We start from the raw sequence: 20,304 nt of genomic DNA, 5'->3' as shown, positions 1-20,304 counted from the left end.
ATTCAGACCCAAACCCAATCCGAGTGGAATTAAATTAAAATAAAACTAAATAAAAACAGAGATTGAGGTTTGCAAGAGAGAGAGAGAGAGAGAGAGAGGGGAAGAAGGGCCATGGCGAATCTGTTCGGATGGCTCATGACCTTCTTCTTCCTCGTATCTCTTCTCTCCATTATCGGTTATCAGGTCAACCCTTTTTTTTTTTGGTTTCTCCTTTCATTTTAATCATAATTTAATTAATCTTCAATCCTCATTTCCCAACTTTAATCGTTAATTTTGGTATGATTGGCATTTTGCATTGCAGCTGATTTGTTTCGCTGATCTGGAATTCGATTACATTAACCCTTATGACTCGGCGGCACGGATAAACATGGCCGTCATGCCGGAGTTTGTAATACAAGCCGTTTTCTGTTTGGTTTGTCTAACGACAGGACATTCTTTTATGTTCTCCATGTCTCTCCCAAACTTATATTATAATTTCAGATTGTAAGTTTTTTTATATATATAATTTCTTTTTTTCTCTTAATCACATTACCCTAAAAAACAAAGCAAAGCGGTTACATTTCTCCGAATTCTTTAGCAAATTGCGTCGTGTTTTTGGCAAATTATTGTAAAATCTGATATGAACTGTAATTCAATGAACAGGTACGTGAGGAGAGAGCACTTGGTTGATGTAACCGAGATCTTCAATCAGCTGAACTGGGAAAAGAAGCAACGACTTATCAAACTCGGCTATCTCGTAACCCTTTTAGTTGTTTCCCTAGTTTGGTAACGTGAAGATATAGAGTTTTTGTTATAGTTGAATTACATTTTGGCTATTTTCAAGCTACGTATAGGTACATGCTAACCATGCAACTCCGTTCTTCGTAATCCGTTTCAGGTTGATTTTGGCCGTAGGAAATGATAATTACTGAACCGGCTTTGATGGCCCTGCTCCGTAAGTTTTCATTTATTATTGATTGATTTTATATTTAAAAATTATCTGAAATTGATCATAATATTATTTTTTCATTATTTTTGTTTCTATGATAAATTATCATATGGGAAACTCGTTAATATTAAAATAGTAAAAAAAAATTTGTATAGATTAAGATGAAAATGTTTTACATACACAAGTATAACAAAAATCTCACTAACTATTATCAATTGATTTTAAGCTAAATATTTAATAGAGAATGGGATCTTAAGCTAATTTCAATTTTCATTTTTGGTTCACGGAATTATTAATTGTTCAGCAAAGTTTAAAATGTCAAAAGGCTGGCTCGGCCTCGGACTAGACCCTAGAGGTTGCATTGCCCGAGAGGCTGGCTGGAGGGCCGAGAGATTGAGTTCGGAGAAGCTCCGAGCTGGATCTGATGGTGCCCAAATGGTCCATAAATGGTGTCAAACTTGGGCTTAGGTGGGCTGAACTGGCCCTGGATCATCATTTAGAATCCGCGACAGAGCTGATGGCATTGGATATTAACCGACTGAAATATTAAATATTTATTTAGCCTACTGGATTGGGGTTGCTATTGTCAGATAGCCGATGGGTACAATTCCACAACCTTTGAGTAACATGCAAGAAATGAACGAAGCCCTAAGCTAGCTTGGCATGGTGGCCACCATCTGTAAATAGCAGTCTACCTAACTCAAAAATCAAATCCAAACTTTTTAACAACTTAGTAACCAAAGATTAAGACAAGAATGAAACTTACGATTTACCAACTTTTTACATCCTTTTGGAGAATCCGTATGTTTAGAGGTTAAAAGATTCCAAACCTTGGGTGGCAACTTGGCTTGCCGCCTTTGCTGTCAAGAAATTGATTTGAAAAAACAATGTGTCACCCCCTAACTTTTTAGCAGAAACAAGGCTAAAATCAGCTGCTGATGAAGTTACAAGGCAATGTGAAACTTGGGGTGATTAGGCCTCACTTTACCACCTGTTCACTTGGATTCATTGATCTTTTGTTTGAATATGCAGAATTTTGTGGATAAAGATGGGAGATTTATCCGCTCTGGAAGCCATGACGCTGGGAAGTTGGTTAGGACATTAAGGTAAAGACAAGTGGAAAAAATGGGGAAGTCAAAAGAGGATCATGCTTCATGGCACATGCAGTCCAAGCAAATATTCTAGAGAACTGTTTTAGGTGAACGGTAAATTGAAAAGAAACATGAAAATTTCTTTTGAATAGTCAAAAAGTGAAAAGAGGACACAAAATAGTTCTATAAATTAATCATAAAGCTACTGATACAATTGATTAATCTATGTCTAAGTATATAATTTTCTGCAGTAAACTTCAGACTATGTCAAACAAGCAGCCTAAACCTACCAAAAACTGGCATGATCGATATAGTTATTTACAGTCGTACAAAGATTGGCTGATAGGATTGAATTTTAGTTATTTTCATACTTGGATACACCCACATTAGCTTAAGCAAGTTGTATATCTGTCAGGGCTGGGGATCACCTGACCTAACCCCTAGCCGACCCGCCCTGTAATCAAGAAATAGCAAGTTAATTCACTGAATTATTTCCATGTTCCTCTTTCAATTTTTTCAACTGAAGATGACTTCTCATTTGATTGTAAATCTATATCGGAATATAGGGCTCCCTTTACTCTCTTATTTTTGATGACTTTTTCACCTTCATCACACAGACTTTTTGGAGTAAGATTCTTTTTGACTGCTTTTAAAGTGTTGAATTTTTGGAATTTCCTTTGGGAATTTAATTTTGTGGCTTATGTACCTTTGTGAACAGACCATGCATGAAATTAATTAGGTTCTAAACAAGTTTCTGCTTAGCACGAAAGAAAAGGGTTACTTGGAAAAGTCTGAGTGCTGAATTTTGGAAGATTTTTGCACCATACTTATCTCTTTTTTTTTAGATCTAAAATATATGCTATAAAAAGAAAATTAAAGGGTTTTTTTTTTTTATAGAAATTGGAAAAGGACTGAACATAAAATTTTCCATATTTCCTATCATGAAAGACGGAAAAAGAAAACAACACTACACTCAACAAAGTCATTCACATCAAATTAAAATAAAAAGAGAAGTATCATTCTCGTAATTTCAAAACAAAATGTCCCTTTAAACAACTTATACAAAAACAAAGAATTACGATAATTAACTATTTTGATAAATTACAATTACATAAAAAATATTTAAAATTCAGTTCTTAAAAGATAAATAAGTTAAAGATCGACCATAGCTAGTGTTTTATGTACATCATTCACTATGGTACAAGTATAATATACATGCTACATTTCTAAATACACATATTTTGGACAATTTGTTGATCACAACATTAATTTACAAAAACCAGCTTCATTTTCTGATGTATTTTTATTATATGAACATGGGGGGAAGCTAGCTTTGAGAGTTGAGACTAATTAACTTGCTGTTATGCAGAGAAGGCTCTCGGTAAGTAACTCCTCCCTCCATTTCCTATTGACCTTGGCTATGAATTCCTCTATTCTTCTTTCCAAATCATTATCTTCCTCGTCTTCTTCACTATCCTCATCTTCTGTATCAAGATCATCATCATTGTCTTCGTCATAACCGTCATACCCATGATACCCGTCGAGATCCTCGATGTCACTGCCGTCACTGCCATGGTAGTTATCATCTTTTGTATCTGTTTCATATTCCAAAGCTGGAGGAGAAGTGAGCTGATGACGACCAGCGTCTTGATGATGATCAGATGGCTTAGGGCATCCAATAAAGACAGTGATGATGATAACGTTGAACATGACAAACACAGCTACTGTACTCCTAGATTTTGGCACGTCGATGAAGTCGTGGGTGGAGAAAAGATGTTCATGGTGCTTAGGGACTGATGAGAGTAACAAAGTGAAGAAGATCATGAAAGGGATACTTAGAAACCAAAAGGCAGGAAACCTAGCTCCCTTCATGCCCGAAGAGGATATTTTCACTCTCTTTCCAAGCGGAAGGAGATCTTTCTTTCATGGCCTTTATAAACAGTTGTAATTTGTGATGTTAATGAGAGACTTCAATCACTAAACAGTGGAAAAGGTTTGCTAACCAGAGTTGAGAAAGGATAAGTTATTTATGGTTGCCGAGGAAATTTCTCAGCAATCACATTCTGTCGAAACTTCCATGTTGGTGGTTATGATCAATTCTACAATCTACTTATGTCAGTTTCGGTCAAATAATCTGCATTTTAAAACCAAAAGGATCAGTTGTTAAGGATATTTCTCAGCATTCACATTGTGATAGGAACAGGAAACCAAACGGATTGGTTACAGTACTCGACAATTTTAAGAAGAAAGTGACTTGATATGGGTTGGAAATCTGAATCTTGTGGAAAGCTGCAAAATATTTAAAGAAAAGGTTACTTAAGACTTATAATATGTGGGAAACTAGCAGCTGGAGTTAGTCAATTTGTCTTCTGTTTACTTATGTGGCAGTAGACTTATCCAAAACCCATGAAGTCTCTCGCTTTCTCATTAATTTACTGTAGACATGGGTCAGATGTCCGGTGACAACATATGGATTCATCTTAGCCTCATTTAATTTCCGGAGTTAATCGTTTGCTGTCCAGCCTGGTCTGGTCTCATTTGATATTTGGAGCAGAAGATAATAACATATAGAAACATGTACACACACAAACATATCAATTAACAACAAAATTAGGAAATTAATACTTTGAAAAGTCTTGCTAGTGGATCATTTTGGCAGTTGTTTTTATTGATGGTCATTCTATTCTTTAATCTCCAGCCTCTCTTGATTCATGGAGGAAGATCGTCACTCATCTTGCATCATTGTACGGCAAAGGTGCTGAGCTGCATACTGTACAAAACTTTTAGTGGGTTGCTCAACCATAACCCAAATGTAGGTAGAAATAGTTGTCAGTCACTACTGGTGGAGATCATTTTCATATCATTGCATGCGCCATTGCCAAAATTCCATTAATATATTGAAACAAATAAGGATGTTAAAAATCATTTTAATCATGGGTTTTATCAATGAAATCAGATTAAGAAAAGATGACTAAAAATTCACTACTCCTTAATTGTCATCAATAAATTCATCAATCAGAAAAAAGGATGTCTCCTTGCCTGGAATAATAAACCTAGCTGGATATCAGGGATGCTAATCCTATTTTATCCTACAGTAATATTCAAGAACACATACACTCCACCGGTTGTAAAGAAACATCAGGGAATCGATCTAGTCAGACTCTTGAGATGAATTGACTCTGATTTTATCAAATTAACCTGCGGGTAAAGAAATGTTGATATCAGTTGGTGAATTTCTTGGCTCCTGCATGGTGGCCCAATTTTCTCTTCGGAAGGCCGGGTTCGTAAGGTTCGGTTTCAGGGCACTTGTATTTTGTTGTGAAAGTCCACTTATGCCATCCTCTTTTTCTGCATTTGAAGCAGGTTCAGCAACTATAGTTGAGTTAGGTGCGATGGTAGCTGGTACGGACTCATTTTTCGGCTTCTTGGGCTTTTGCTCATGCTGGTTGCTCGGTAAAAAGCTGCCTACCACAACCTGATAACTCAACAAAACATTAAGCAAAGTGTTCAAGACCAGCATTCATTTCAACATAACTCAAAGACTCTCCTTAAATTGTTCAGGAAACCACATAAATGTCTGGAAATGTTAGAATGAGCAAAGACCGATTCCACTTTTCTACAACTTTGACGCAAGTCTCATGCATGTTTGTTGACTCATGCAAATTCTTGTTCTCGTAGGCAAGGATGCATCTACTCAGATGCTCAGCATGCTGCTCAGACTAGTACCAGTATGAGAGCCAATAGACAATCAATCAGACATCACTTGCAGCAGGAGAAGCCCCCATATTAAGCATATTATTGCTTCTAAAATATTAAGGGCAAATTTAACACCCAAACCACTTACCTGTACAGGACTGGCAGCTACCAGAAGCCCAGCAACTCCTCCCCCTACAACACGGCCATCAGGGCTTGCCAAAGACACGCTCATCCCACCAGAGCGGCTTCTTGCTCCTTGAGTTTCTGTTGGCATGAAGGATCCAGACAAGGAAAGTATTTCAAAGCGACCCTACAAGAAAATAGAAGGATGAGGGATTTTCTTTTTTTAAAGAATTTGAAAATCAAAACACCATAAGAAGTTCATTAACAAACAAATCCTCTTTCTCTCTCTTTCTTCCTCCCATATAGATGAGCCACTGGTTACTAAGATTAATCCTAAAATTCCTCATCATAATTGCAAGTTATGCCCCTTCCTGTCCCTTCAAACAGTTTGTCTTAGATATTTTAATTCATGAGTATTCAGCAACAGTTTGATCTTTATGTGACATTTTTATCTTTGTGGCATGACTATTTCACACACCAAAGTAGCATTTGTCTTGGAGAATGATATGAATCATCTTCTTATGATCAGTTCCTCAGTCAAAGGCACTGATAATTTGAATCTGGTCATGACAAAATGCTTGCTAGGTAGAACTTCAAGTTACACCAGAGAATTATAAGTAAATTCTCAACAGCATACATCGTTTTCAATGTGCCAGCTCATTCTGAACAATCGTAGACATAAATAAACCTCTAAAATTAATAAGAGTACCAGTTCAAAGAATTATCTCTTCAGAAATCATATCTTCTTCAATAGCTTGACAAATTTATACACATAAAAACACTCCTGCAAACATTAAAATCATACATGTTTTACAATTTAAAATATCTGTATCGTTTCAAACCTTGTTTGAAGCACATCATGCAACAAGCCTTGATTCATATCCCAGAATCAAACACAAGCATTGACGTACTACACTTTTTTTAATAAATAACAAACTTTGCATACATTAGTGAGATACTAAACTTTGCATACAAACTATAAATATTATTGAAACTCCACGTAATTTGGAATGTGATGGTAATATCTAATTTGTCTAACCTCATATGTCAGAGTACCCCCAGAAGAATCAGGCTGACGGAGTGTAACATTTGAAATTACTCCATTAGCAGATAGAATGCAAATAGCTCTTGGTCCTTGTTGAGAAAATGATATCACCTTCATCGTTACATCCTTAAAGACCACAGAATATCAAAGATGAAGTTAGGATAAAGGTAGATTTAGTGATGAAGAATACCCTCCTGAACATTGAGGAAAGAAAAGAATAGATAAAAATCCCACCATTAAAATTATCTTTAATGCGAATCTCATAGTTCAAGAAGAAAAACTACGATAACAAACACCTTAGAGATCAACAAATTCTCCCCAAACACACAACAAAATTAAACTTCATGTATTCTCTGAGTATCCATTTTAGTATTTTACTAATTCTTGTAATAGTTCAGCCGGTTGGAAATAGACTTCAAGATTTGTCAGTAGCCATGTGTCAAGGACTAAGGTTTAGATCTATGAACAAGGAAAAGATCCACCACAATCTGAAAGATCACTAACAGCCACAAAAAGAAAGGACCCAGAATATGGCTTTGACAATGATAGAAATGAATGATAAAAATGTTTCCCTCAAAACTTAACAAAGCTATTCTCCTATCAGTTTCCCCTATGTAACATACCTCACCAGCATTGACAGTGATGACATGTGGCGTAAAATTTGTTCCAACGGAAGTAGCAGCCCACTCGCCTACAAAACAATTAATAAACATCTGTAAATATGGAATTTTGCTGTTGAGGTAAAAAAGTTATATGCTAATATACACTTTAGCCCTGTTTGTCAAGCTACCGATATAGATCTAGTACATGGTTGAGATTTGGCATGAATTCAACAAAGGATTTCAACTCAGAACAAGCAATGTATTTATGCAACAAAGCCCGTTAATACTTCAGGAAACCAGATTCCAGAAGTTCAGGAATAGAAATATATTTTCTGTCTCCTCATCCTTGGTAAGTAAAAGACATTACCAATCAAGCAATCTTGCTGCTTTAACAGGTTTCATTCTGTTTCTATCATTGGAAGCATCTTGAAAAATCCGTGATGGAAAGGCAAGCAGAAACAAATCTTAGCCAAAAGAAGAATATTCCTCAACCTCACACGGTCACAACAACCCCACAAAAAGGCCACTTTTTCATTCACAGAACCAGCATTATACTTCCAAATCTGAAAAGAGCATCTCTTGATAAGGTCCCACAAAAAGTTTAACAAGTATTATTAGGGAGTGACTTCTTATATGGAATCTTTCAAAGAGGAATTCAGAAAATTCCAAATAAATCAGGTGATCTGTTTCAAAACCCTAGTGCAGAACTAATTGGACTTAGTTTGAAGCATACTCCAAGAAACAAAAACGAAACCAGGAACATTACTATTCATACAAAATTTATAACATGAAATTTGTACGATCCTCAGCAAATCCACATAGCAAAACTCAAACTAAAACAACATGCTAAAATTTGAATTAAGTAAGAAATAACTTTCTTCGAAAGGGCTTATTACCTAAATTCTCCATTTCCGTTCCCTTCTGATGCTTAATCTGGTAACCACTGCCTCGCCCTCTTCCCCGCTTTCCTCCACTAGAGAACTCACCTCCTCCGGGCGGGACAGATGTGGAAATAGGCATTGGCGACAATGCCCTGGCAATTGTCCCATCTGGTCCATATTTCCTAGGCCTACCTCTCTTCTTCTTTTCCGTACTTCCAGTCAATCCTACACTAACTGGCGAGGCGTCCACTGTCGTTGAGCCACCACCAATCTGGTTAGCATTCTCTGTCCTTGGTGCCATGTGATAAGCTGATGGAGCTTCTGCTCCTATCACTGTAACTCCTGAATTTGACTCCATGCATATATTGCACAAAGAAACTATTCACAATAACTACAGCTAACTTACAGAGTCACAGCCAACCACCTACAGAACAGAAATCCATCAATCAAAATCAGAAAACTGACAATGAACACAATGTTCTCAAAGTAAACCCAAGACTACTGATTAACAGAAGAAAAAGAATAGTTATTTGGGATTAATTCAGTGTTCTCTTTGACCTGCTGCTGAAACAAAGATTACTCTAACTTTGAAATTCATTAACAATTCAGAAACAAGAAAAGATGTAAAACAGTGTCAGAAGATAAAATTTTCCTGAAAGTTTTACACTTCTACACAAAAAAAAAAAATTACTTTAAAAAAGAATGCTCCACCATCTTCTGACCCAAGTTGCAATTTTAAGAGATTAGGAAGGCTGAAAACTTCTAAACACAAAGATCCTCAGGAAAAACATTACAGAATAAAATTTAATGAACAGTCACAAGTGAAACTACTTTACTCAAACCTTTGCTTTCTGTCTTGTTCACAAGATCAAAGTCTTTTAACACTAATTAAAGAATATTTACATAATCAAACTAGAAACACTGCCGATAGTTAAACATGAAAACTTTCCAAAAACTACCCAGATTAACTTTAACTTAAATTTTTTCTAAGACTGTAAAAAAAATCAAACTGTAACTCAAACCAAAAATAAAAACTTCAATTTTCATCTTAAAGAAATGATAAAAGAGAAAATCATAAAGGGGAGGAATTTTTTTTTTTTTACAACAAACAAACTTTGAAGTGAAAAGATGTTAAAATGTAGAGATCATGACCTGTAACTTATAAGTACAGCCCAGAAAACTCTTCACTGACACTGTTCCTCTCAACTGCTTCACATTATTCCAGTACTGAAATCAAAGTACTTTCAAACGCTTTTTTCTAGCCAACCAAACAGAATTTTTTTTTCCAAAAAAAAAATATAAATCTAAACTACAATAATAAAGAATAAAAATAGAAACTGTTTGTTTGCTGAGAAAAAAAAACTGTTTTCGATTATAAAAAAACACAAACACTGGTTTCAGAAAAACCGCTGGCCGGGTTTTTTTTTTTTTTTTTTTTGTGTCTTCCCTTGTCTGAACAGAGACTTACTTTGAACGAACACAGGGAAAAATAAAAAGTGAAAAATACAAAATATGAATAAATAAAATATTATAATAAGGTGGTTAAAATAATCATTAGTAGGTAAAATTGATAACCCCGATATATAAAATTTGGTTAAGAGGGAATTTCACGTCCGTGAGGGGAAAATTGAATTTTGAAAAATTGAATTAAAAAGGGGTAAAATAGTAAATTTAGTCAAAAAAGATAGGGGAATTAAAGAGGAGAAAAAGTAAAGCAAATAGCGTTCCTAAAATAATATTATTTGCGTCTTCTATTTTAAGCTGCAAAGTTGGCGTTGGAGGCCGACCCTTTTTTTTGCCGCTGACCTGCTTTTTGTCTTTTTAGGCAAATAAAGTATGAGCATCTTACATTTTGCCCTTTGGTTTTTTTCTTATTCACGTTTATGCCACCGTAGAGTGTAGACTTTCTTTTTTTTTTTTGGAATTTCTTCTCATTTTCCTTCTGGTAATAATTAGGTTGGTGATTGAGTGGTGATTGCGTCACCTGAGGGTGAAAAGCAGATCTCTGATGGTAGAATATGATTGGATACTCTGGCACGCGACTCTGATGCCTTATGTAAGGTTATCTTTACCTTTTATGGACAGTCAAGAATTTCTAAAAAAATTTTTGAAAATCTTGGATCAAATTTACATTAAATATATATTTTATTATTTATTAAATTGAATCCCCATTTGCTGGGTTCCTCAATTATATCACATTAAATGAATTTGGATCCAACTCGTTTACTCTTTACCTAATAATTACCCCAATTTAAGATTTCTGAGTGTGTAGTTAGAATTTGGCAAAATTGTTTGCCTTTTCAATATTCAAACTCCGAAAAAAAGGCCTGCAGTCAAAATTTCCACCTCAGTTTGACTAAGGGGCTTAAAATTCGCTAACCCTTCAGGTTCCAGGCAAAAGAAGTTGTGTTGATGTGAAGACAGCATCCTTCTCATTAAATTAAATTAAAATGCCTAGCCAAACTAGCCGCGGCTGATGGCAAGCTGTAGAACACGACTCGAATTAAAAACTCATGGAAAAATTCTTGTCACAGATGCAAGAATCTGATTGGCTGGTGATTTTCAGCAGAGGCCCCCGTCATGTGCGAGCCAGTCAAATGAAAATCCTGAACTAAGTTTGGTGGACTAGTTATGTTACACTTGTCCGAGGTATGCCTGTCCGAGAGACAGCCACGTTGATACGGAGTGCGACATGCCTATCAAGACAGGGGGGCCCTACTATTTGAAACTTTTTCAAAGATTACTTGAGATAAGCTGTACCCAACTTACACTGACCAGCATTTGGAAATTTTGGATATGGTCTGCGCGCTAAATAAATTGTCTCCACCGAAAAGGATGGAGGGCCGTCCTTCCTGACAAGTGCCCGATAGCCACTGATGAAACATTTAATACATTTGTAAACCATCAATTCATCAAACCTTTGCTTACTGTCCAAAGCATGATCCGAATTCAACACTCAGTCAAATGGGTTGACACTAAAATCGCCGATCAAATTGACTTTGTAACCACGCATGTAGAAAGGAGGAAGTCCTTGCTATTTTATTTTTCTTTTTTTCTGTAAATATGAAAACTCAAAAGGGGAAAGTTAGGAAGGAATAAGGTTGACTAGGAGTTCTTTCCCACTTGACGCACGTCATATTGGGGTTTTGCTGGGGCTTTAGGATAGAAAAAACCCAGCCCTTAACTCTTCAAACGAGTATTCAACTTGTTGGACTCGTTCCAACACATTTTCAACTTTGTAAGCACCCAAAGTTGCTGGAGTAGCAGGCGTCATTGCCATAAGCATGGGAGCTGACACTGTTGATGGAGTTGTTGGCATTGGAATCGGCATTGCTTTCGGGGTTCTGTTTTCATCGTCACCAATCAAGGTTGGCTTGGCAGGTACTCCCGTTGGTGTCTGGCAACCAGGATTTAGTCTTTGTCCGTTCTTCACTTTCTTCTGATCTTCCGTAAAATTCACAATGTTGGCTTTGGAGTTCACTGCAAAAGAAACGGGAGAAAGAGGCTTTCGAACTGCTGGTGACTCATTTTCACGCACCTTTGCTGCACTTAAGGGTTGCTTTTTTATTACACGAGCAGGAACCTCAGAGTTTCTCTTAACTACAAAAGGAAAGGCAGAGAATATGTTTCCAATGTTATATGTCTAAAATTCGATGGCTAAAACGAAATCAATCGCCTAAACAAGGAAAACAGTATTGTTCATCTTCTAACCAGAGTTTGCTGCGAAACCACTGGATCGTTGGTGATTTAGGAAGCTGTTTTGATTCAAATAATCAGCCTTCTTATTAGGATGGAGACGAGTAGCAGGTTTTTCAGGCTTTACTTGCTGCAGCATTGCTCCACCGAGAGAGAGTTTTCTATCACTGGCACCGACTGTTGGCATTCTAGGAGCCTTCTTTCCGCTTATTGATGGGCTGGGTTTTGAGCCATAAAGTGCTTCCTGCTCTGCTATCAGCTGTCCGTGAAATTTCTTGTGGTCCTGAAACACAAAAATTCAAGCACAAGTTAAGATGAGAAACTTGTTATCATCAAACCAAGGCCTAAAAGATTAATCGAATCACAGCACATACTCTCTGCCTCTGCCTCTCTAGTTCTTTCTCTTGCCTTAGGATGCTGTAGTCCTCGAGTACAGAAAGAAGTCGTCTCTAAATACAATTAAAAATATCATCATACGATTACTTAGAAGAAAGCAATTACTAGAAAAACAGAGCAATGGCAATTGGCTATAACAAGTATTTAAAGAAAAAACAACGCCATGGCATCTTAACTTTGAGCAAATCAAGTATTAAGCCAAAGTGCACAACTTATATAAGATTTGAACAAATCAATTTTTGATTTGATGCATAGTCTTGTCCCAAAATTTAATAGTACGTAGGAAAAGTGCTCACTCCATCATACAAAAACTCAGTCTCTCTCTCCCTCTCCCAAGCTGTGGTTTTTAAAGTTAAAGCCTCCACCATTGCTGCACCAAAGCCAACCAAAACAAAAATAAATAAATAAATAGTAACATAGATCAGTTATAAAGATGTGAACACATTACCAGGCCAGTATTTAAACCCAACACAAAACCTTTGGACAATCAATAATTTCTTTTAGATCCTTCACTGCTATATAGCTGGTTTGCTGCATACACTTGTGGCAGAGAAAACGAGTTTGGTGGAGAAATTTACCAGGAATTTTGTTAACAACCGCTCGAGCTTTCTCAGCACGTTTCAGACTGAGGTGTGCGCCTCTTCCGGCATTATAACGGTTGTCATCCTAAAGTTTGGACAATATGAAAGTCCTCAACCTAGGTGTAAAAACCAAGACTGTATATTATTCACAAAAGCAAGGTAAGTTTGATTCCAACCCTATTGTACTCTTCCAGCCAGCTTTCTTCTTCACATGCCGCCAACCACTTTTCCACCTTCTCAAGTACTTCTTTGCGACTGAAAGCTTCCTCTCTAACCTTTGAAATCTGAAGGTCAATTTGTTCCAACAGGTACAGAGGATCAATGGCACCTGCAAAACAATTCAGACAAATAACCAAGAGAGTATTCGTGAATCATGGCCCTTTCATGCAAAGTTCATTTTAGAATTAAATCAAAAGACATTCCTCAAAAATTGGAAATCCAAGGATAACAAAAAATGCATCCTCTTGCACATCTATTATTCAGAATCTCCAGTAACCCATTAATCATGCTGTTGAAAACTCACGAGTCAGGGTAACAGAAGTAAATTTCTTCACATTATACAAATGATAGAACAAGCAATGGTTTGTGCTCAGGTATTTACCAGACTCCATAGCTTCAATCGAATAATCTGTTGAAATAAGTGCTTCCAATACCATGTGAGTCCTCCTGCACATATCCTCTAATTCGACCTTCTTTTTCAGAACAATTTCCTTCATTTTACTTGTTTTGAGCTGCTCCAGCCTAGAAACTTCCTCCTCAACCTACACAAAATCGCTCATACAATTCATTCCCCATATAATTAGCAGTAAAAGTCAACAAGTACAATTGAGAAGGACTAAAAAATCATGAGTCTAAAATAGTGTTCTAACATTTTTAATACAGTCAATGGAGAGCATATTGGGCTCCGTAATTTCTGGTTCAGAAGCTGCAATTTTACTGGTAACATTCAGAAACATGTGTTGTTCCTCTGCCGGTGTGTCCATCAAATGCCAAAGCTCCAACAAGGTGGATGCAAGCTCTTGAATCTGGTAAAGTGGCTCAAAGGATCAGAAATACCAAGCAGAAACAAATGTTCAATGCATTAAAACATGAAAATGAAAAGGTAACTATATTATACTAGTACTAACCTTCTGCATTCTCTTTATCTTTAGCTCTTGCAGACTTTGAATTTGAGCAGCCAACCTTGCAATTGTATTGTTGCTTACATCTTTTGCTCCATTAGAATCATCCAAGGTAGGGTGGATCCTACAAATTGTTTGTATGAAATCCATACCAAGAACTGTGCACAGTGAGTTTATAGTATTTAGGTGGCCTTGCACCTGGTTTAAACGATTGATCTGCATGTGACATTGAGTGAAATTAGTAAAAGATCGCATAATTTTGATAGTACTACTCATGTAAATGCAACAAATCCTACATTACATGTGACTAGTCAGCGATCTTGATGCATTAATGCTAAGCTCTCAATTATCAAGACTCCTACTAGTATTGTCACCATAAAGGGATAAATGATCATAATGGAGACCTACCTTCTCATTTTGAAGTTCATGCAACTCCCTGTGTAATTCTTCTAGTCTTCTTAGAGACAGGTTGGTCTCGTCAACAAGCAACTTATTTCCATCTTGTTCTTTAAACCCCAAAATCTCGTTAGATATTTTCTGTATTTGATCTATAACTCCAATAAACTGGTTAATTCTTTCCACTTTCTTCCTACGCATATCCTCCAACAGCGGACCGATGGTTTCAAGCTCTTCCTTCAAGTTACCCCCAGGCTTCAAGTCAGGCTGAATACATATACCCAATAACACAAAATTACTCACTAAATTCAAATTAACTAATACAAATATGTTGACTGCTGAGCATCTATAGGCTCATCTATTGATTGCAATACTAACTAACCGCACTTACATGCACTGGGTTCTCCCCGATGGAAGCACAGATATCTGAAATTTCTCCCTTGGCAATTGCAATATCTCTATGCAATTTAGTTCTGCATTCCTTTGCCTCGTCTACTTTTCTCGTGTAGACCTTGAGGCATTCTTGTTCGAGATCTAAAAGCGTTGTATCCCGTTCGTCATCAGCCTCCCCAACTTCATCCCATATTTTCTGTTATAAATAAAGCGAAGATAACATTCAAAATATGTTATGTCAAACGAAGAGGCAACAGTAAATATGCTTTGACAGATCTCTAGGAGAACCTGTAATTCACACAGCAACGACCCGCACGTTGTTTCAATGCGCGCCAACTGCTCACTTTTATGACTTAACATGGAGTCGGCAATATTCTGCAACAAGAAGCAGCCTTTTTAGTTTGACAAAGAAGAGCAAAAAACGAAGTACGAAGCGATATAGCGAAAATTTCCAACAATTCGAAATGGAAAAAAAAAACCTAATTAAATTGCTTACATACATTTCTTTCTCTATTCTATATTCTGCAGATTTATCGTTTCTTTCCCAAAAAAAAGACTAAAAAAAATGAAATTCTTGATCTTTCTACTCAATTATCAATCGAGTAATCAAATGCATCACTTCAAAACAATCGTTCTTCACTTTTTCTTTCATTTTCTAGTCAACCAAACTGACGCCGTGATAATTAAGCTAAAATGGAACAGAGAAACAAGTAAATTTAGATTCGACGCAAAAGCAAACCTGAAAATTACCGTGAACTTTCGATATTGCAAGTGTTCTTGCTCAGTACCCTGCGAAGGTGATCGACGATCGGAGATCCTATCGCAGATGATGATTGGGTTTGATTATATCCAGAATTTCGGGTGAGCGGTGACTCTAAAAGAGAATGTAACGCTTGAATTTTGAGTGAGAGACTATGAGAGGGAAAAGAGGGGCGCGGAAAGGGAGCCGTTATGTTGGGGGTTAGGAACAAAACTAATCAAAACTTGATGCTGACACGTCATCGGATTAGGTGGGGCCGACCTAGGCGTTGGCGAAATCAGGGGGCGCGAACAATTCTTTTATGAAACCTTTTGCTTTTTCTGACGGTGGGGATCGGACTGGTGGGTCCAACGAACCGTAAAGACGTTTTTGAATTTCGAAATGCGGGATAGGTGTAATTTGCAAATCGAAATCTTCTTCCCACGTAAAGCAAATTGCTGAGAAAAAGGGAGTGTCCATAAAAGAACTAAAGAATAGACAAAGAAAGTCCAGCGCCTTTCAAACTAGAAAGAGCGGCGTAACATTAATAACCATCATGTAGGCGGGCAGTCCGACCCAGGCTCATACCCGTGCTCACATTTGGGCGGAGTTACCGTAAGGTCCATAACCTTCCCGTTCCAATACGTTGGACCTGGCTTGAAACAATTACTAGGCTTGGTAATTTTCCAAAACAACTTTTAATTATTTATAATTAAGTACAACAACTTTTCCAAAAAAAAGATAATAAAAATATCAAAAAAATAAAACTTAAATTAGCATATAAATCCAGTGGCTTGGTTTCACAATTGAGAAATATTCAACTTAATTTGTATTTAGAAAATCTAAAGTAAAAAAATAAATAAACAAATTTACCTTTCAAATTAATTAATAGAAATTTGAATCACGCATTTAAATTAATTTTACGATTTCATTATTCAAAATTTTCCTTCTTCCCGTCACCTTTGTCAGTCTCTCTCACCGATATTCTCTTACTTTGTAAATTGGTGCAATTAGGCAAATATGATTTAATTGGTGAGCAATGCATATGTTCCAAGGAGCATTATTCAATTTATCTGTTTTTGTTTAAATAATTGGTAAGCAATAAGGGGGAAAATATATGTGATCTTTTTTTCTATCTTGACATACAATACATTTTTCAATTTGTATTATTAATGCACGCTTCTCCTTAGGAGTTATTATGCCATTATTACCTAAGAAAAAAAATAAAACATGTCTAACAAATTACAATAATACGTGACATTAGTGAAGTTAGTTTAATTGAACCAAACTTTTATCATTTTGGAAAAGTTTAATGGCATTAAGTTATAGCCCTGGTTATTGTATGTGAAACCCCAGCCTTTAACTAAAGGTTAAAAACATAATTTAGTTTGGTGTGCATGTAAATTTGTGATTTTCAATGATATTTTCGAACATTTACAACCTAGAAAAGGTATGTTTTGATAGCAAAAGAAGTTTATTTGAAAAATGGGATTTAGAAAGGGTTTAAAGACTTTGATTTAAACTTAAAATTACATTCTGGATCAAAAATATTGATACATGTTCATAAGATATTGATATTTGCAACCCATAAATACATCGGATGAATAACGTATCGATACTCGATGAACACGTATCTATACATGTAAATCTAGAACAAAAGTATCGATATTTACCTCAAAAGCATCAATGCCTTAGTTGTAGATTTTAGAAAAAAAAATAAAGGCAATATAGACTTTTCATTAATATTTTAAAATTGTAAAACCTTACAAATTTCTCAAACTGGTAAAAACATTTTCTTTCTCTAGTCTCGGCCTCTCTTTTTCTCTCTTCCCTCTTAACGCTTTGTCATCACTTACAAGTATTTTTAAACATTTGAAAATCATATCCAAGTGCAAATTTTGATTCTAAAGGCTTCTCAAGGTAAGGTTTCCTCATTCTAGACATCTAAACTTGTGGTTTTGATTTTCAAAACTTATGGGTTCTAAGAAATTCATTTTACTCTTTAAAATTTAGGTTTTTTTAGTAAATTTGGTACTATTATGCTCACCAAGGTAAAATTACTCAAATTCCTAACTAATTGTAGTATAACACATAATTAGGTTAGATTTTTAGTTGTTGATTTTCACATTAGAGGCCAAGTAATGAAGTTAGTGAAAGGATTAATGGTTATGGGTGAAGGTTATGCTTAAAAGACAAGGTATTAATAGTAGATTTATCACGAATAGGCGCTATTGAAGAAGTTGGTGTTGTGGAAAGGTCAAGTCTTTGTCAAAAGGTGCTAAAGGATAAAGCACGTTTAGAATTAGGGGTGTGCAAACGGTTAGTTCAGTTTTGAATATCAAATAACCGAACTAACCGAACTAACCGAACTCCTTTTTAAAAACAACCGAAACCAACCGAACTAATCAAAACCAAACTAATTCGATTAGTGCAGTTCAATTTTCAAAAATCAAACTTAACATATTTTTTATTTTTTTGGTTTGTATATATTTATTTATATTATATTTTTAAAAATAAATCAATATTACGAAAATATTAAAAATGATCCTAACAAAATATAATAAATAAAATGAATACTCATATAATTTATATGATATAAACAACAATAAATAATTTAGGTTTAGGATTTTTTCATATAAAATCTCCATAATATCCTTATTTAAGTTTAGTTAATTCGGTTAGTTCAGTTAGAAATTTTTCGAACCGAAACCGAATCGAAATAATTTTATTAACCGAACTATTCTAACCAAACTAACCGAAAAATCGAACTAACCAAATCAAAAAAATTGAACTCATTTCTGTTCGGTTGTTCAGTTCGGTTTATATTTGCTCACCCCTACTTAGAATAGATGAGTGATTACAGTGTTTTCAAAGTATTTTGATATATAAATACAAAAGAATGTTTGGAATAGCATTAGGAATCTTTTTAATGAAATCATGAGATGTTGGAATGAATGATGATTGCTACCATGTTTCAAATATGGTTTCAAAAATGTATATGATATATAAGTGTACCTATACATGTATAAAAATGGCTTTGTAGGGAACAAACCTTTCAATGTTTTTGCTATTCAAAATGTGAATCGAGTTTGGGATAGTGAATGATGCTTGAGTTACATGCCTTTGCATGTTTTGAGAACTTGATAATTGAATTACATTCCTTTAACATGTTTTGAATTTTTGATTATTTGACTTGTGAGCTAAAATATGAATTATATGAATTATAATTGGAATCACATGCTTTTAATATGTTTTGAATGGTAATCTTGTGGCTTATGTGTTTTAGCATATCATGAGTGCATCATCATTACGACTCACATGTTCATAACATATTTTGAATATCAGCATCTTACATGTCCCTGACATATTTGGATGAGTCACACGCTCTTGATGTGTTTCGAATATTGTTATGGGTTACATGTTTCTAACCTGTTCTGTTACATACCTCGCCACATTTTATACATGCCATCACATGTTTGGATCATGTGTTACAACATGTTTCAAAAGCATCATTAAATGAGCATATCATATAAAGCATAAACCATAAAGCATGAATTGTGATTGGTTCAATCTTATTGTATAACATGTTATGTTCGGTTGATGATACATGTGTGGTGTAAATGGTTCAAGGACCTAAAGTTGAGCACATGTTTTGGTTAAATGATGTTTGGAATTGGATTAGTGAGTCAATGGTTGGATATAAGGGAGAATGTATCAATATCTGTTAAGAAAGTTTCAATTCTTGTTCTACAAAATGCTTAAGCAAAGCATTATGGATTGAAAGCATCAATATCCTTACCCTAGGTAACAACACCTTAAAGAGAGAAAACATTCTATCGAAGAAGCATCGATGCCTTTGCCAAAGGTATCGATACCTTAGCTGCAAATTTGACATTTTCACCCAAAGGGGTTTAGAGTTTGTACATAATTGGTTTATATCTCCTAACACTCGAGAGGTTTTGTTGAACTATGATAGTGTCCCAAGGTATAAGAATGCTGTGGTTGATTGAGTATTAGTTTGAGGAAGTGTGCATATTTGATTAAAATTGTGTTTGCAAATACTTCTTAATTTAGTTTGTTCCTTTTTCCCATTTTTGCTCATTGAGATTTTATATTTCACCACACGCAAATTCTATTTCGTTTTAGATCAATATATCCTTGGTTGACATTTTTAGAGACATTTAAGCTCTTAATTGGTTATGATTTCCTTCTCATGTTATCCCGTTGGTCAAGTCGTCAGTTGTGTGGTTTTATACTTTGAAACAATGTTTAATGTTTGACTAATGTATGGCTTGAGATTTTGTTTGTATTACATCCTACAAATTTAATTGATAATTACATACAATGAAAATGGATTGTTTTGAAATATTGAATGTCACTCATAAGATGTATTTGGGTTAATTACTTATATGTTGAAATATGTCTTCCATATTTTGATAAAATTTATGAAATAAATGAATTATTTAAAAGGTTGTAAGTTCTTATGTTGATCATGTCTCTCAAATTGAGATGTGACATTTATATATATATATATATTAAAAACCCATAGTTAATCTTATATGATAGTCTATTCGCATGTAAATTTTTTTTTTGATTTTCACACATATTAAGAAAAT

General features: G+C 35.3%; 3 protein-coding genes across 11 annotated transcripts; 1 reads left to right on the top strand and 2 right to left on the bottom strand.

The window, feature by feature from the left end:
- LOC18614295 (protein cornichon homolog 4) lies at positions 79 to 4,109 on the top strand. Of its 8 annotated transcripts, none has more exons than XR_001926789.1 (7): positions 79 to 183; positions 302 to 483; positions 643 to 765; positions 878 to 934; positions 1,961 to 2,034; positions 3,394 to 3,400; positions 3,514 to 4,109. XR_001926789.1 is itself a non-coding variant. In XM_018116202.1 (5 exons), the coding sequence occupies exons 1-4, from the start codon at positions 112 to 114 to the stop codon at positions 909 to 911; spliced, it is 411 nt and encodes a 136-aa protein (XP_017971691.1). In that variant the 5' UTR covers positions 79 to 111; the 3' UTR covers positions 912 to 934; positions 1,961 to 2,241. The 8 variants fall into 8 exon arrangements, 1 of the variants encoding a protein (XP_017971691.1); XR_001926788.1 differs by having other exon boundaries at positions 3,389 to 3,400; XR_001926785.1 differs by having other exon boundaries at positions 3,351 to 3,400.
- LOC18614293 (AT-hook motif nuclear-localized protein 1) lies at positions 4,958 to 9,827 on the bottom strand. Its single transcript, XM_007051981.2, has 6 exons — positions 9,519 to 9,827; positions 8,382 to 8,790; positions 7,507 to 7,574; positions 6,878 to 7,009; positions 5,864 to 6,025; positions 4,958 to 5,494 (listed from the first exon to the last, which is right to left on the bottom strand). Exons 2-6 carry the CDS (start codon positions 8,722 to 8,724, stop codon positions 5,213 to 5,215), a joined length of 987 nt encoding a protein of 328 aa, XP_007052043.2. The 5' UTR covers positions 8,725 to 8,790; positions 9,519 to 9,827; the 3' UTR covers positions 4,958 to 5,212.
- On the bottom strand, positions 11,234 to 16,027 carry LOC18614292 (65-kDa microtubule-associated protein 4). 2 transcript variants are annotated; one of them, XM_007051979.2, is made up of 13 exons: positions 15,689 to 16,027; positions 15,238 to 15,324; positions 14,948 to 15,145; positions 14,569 to 14,823; positions 14,167 to 14,376; positions 13,909 to 14,064; positions 13,641 to 13,800; positions 13,216 to 13,367; positions 13,037 to 13,124; positions 12,755 to 12,828; positions 12,437 to 12,511; positions 12,078 to 12,345; positions 11,234 to 11,966 (listed from the first exon to the last, which is right to left on the bottom strand). In XM_007051979.2, the coding sequence occupies exons 2-13, from the start codon at positions 15,307 to 15,309 to the stop codon at positions 11,524 to 11,526; spliced, it is 2,151 nt and encodes a 716-aa protein (XP_007052041.2). In that variant the 5' UTR covers positions 15,310 to 15,324; positions 15,689 to 16,027; the 3' UTR covers positions 11,234 to 11,523. The 2 variants fall into 2 exon arrangements, with proteins under 2 accessions (XP_007052041.2, XP_017969854.1); XM_018114365.1 differs by having other exon boundaries at positions 15,700 to 16,027.

Source organism: Theobroma cacao, chromosome 1, assembly GCF_000208745.1.
Source record: "Theobroma cacao cultivar B97-61/B2 chromosome 1, Criollo_cocoa_genome_V2, whole genome shotgun sequence".
Lineage (NCBI taxonomy): Eukaryota > Viridiplantae > Streptophyta > Magnoliopsida > Malvales > Malvaceae > Theobroma > Theobroma cacao.
This window is presented reverse-complemented; position numbering and strand designations above follow the sequence as displayed.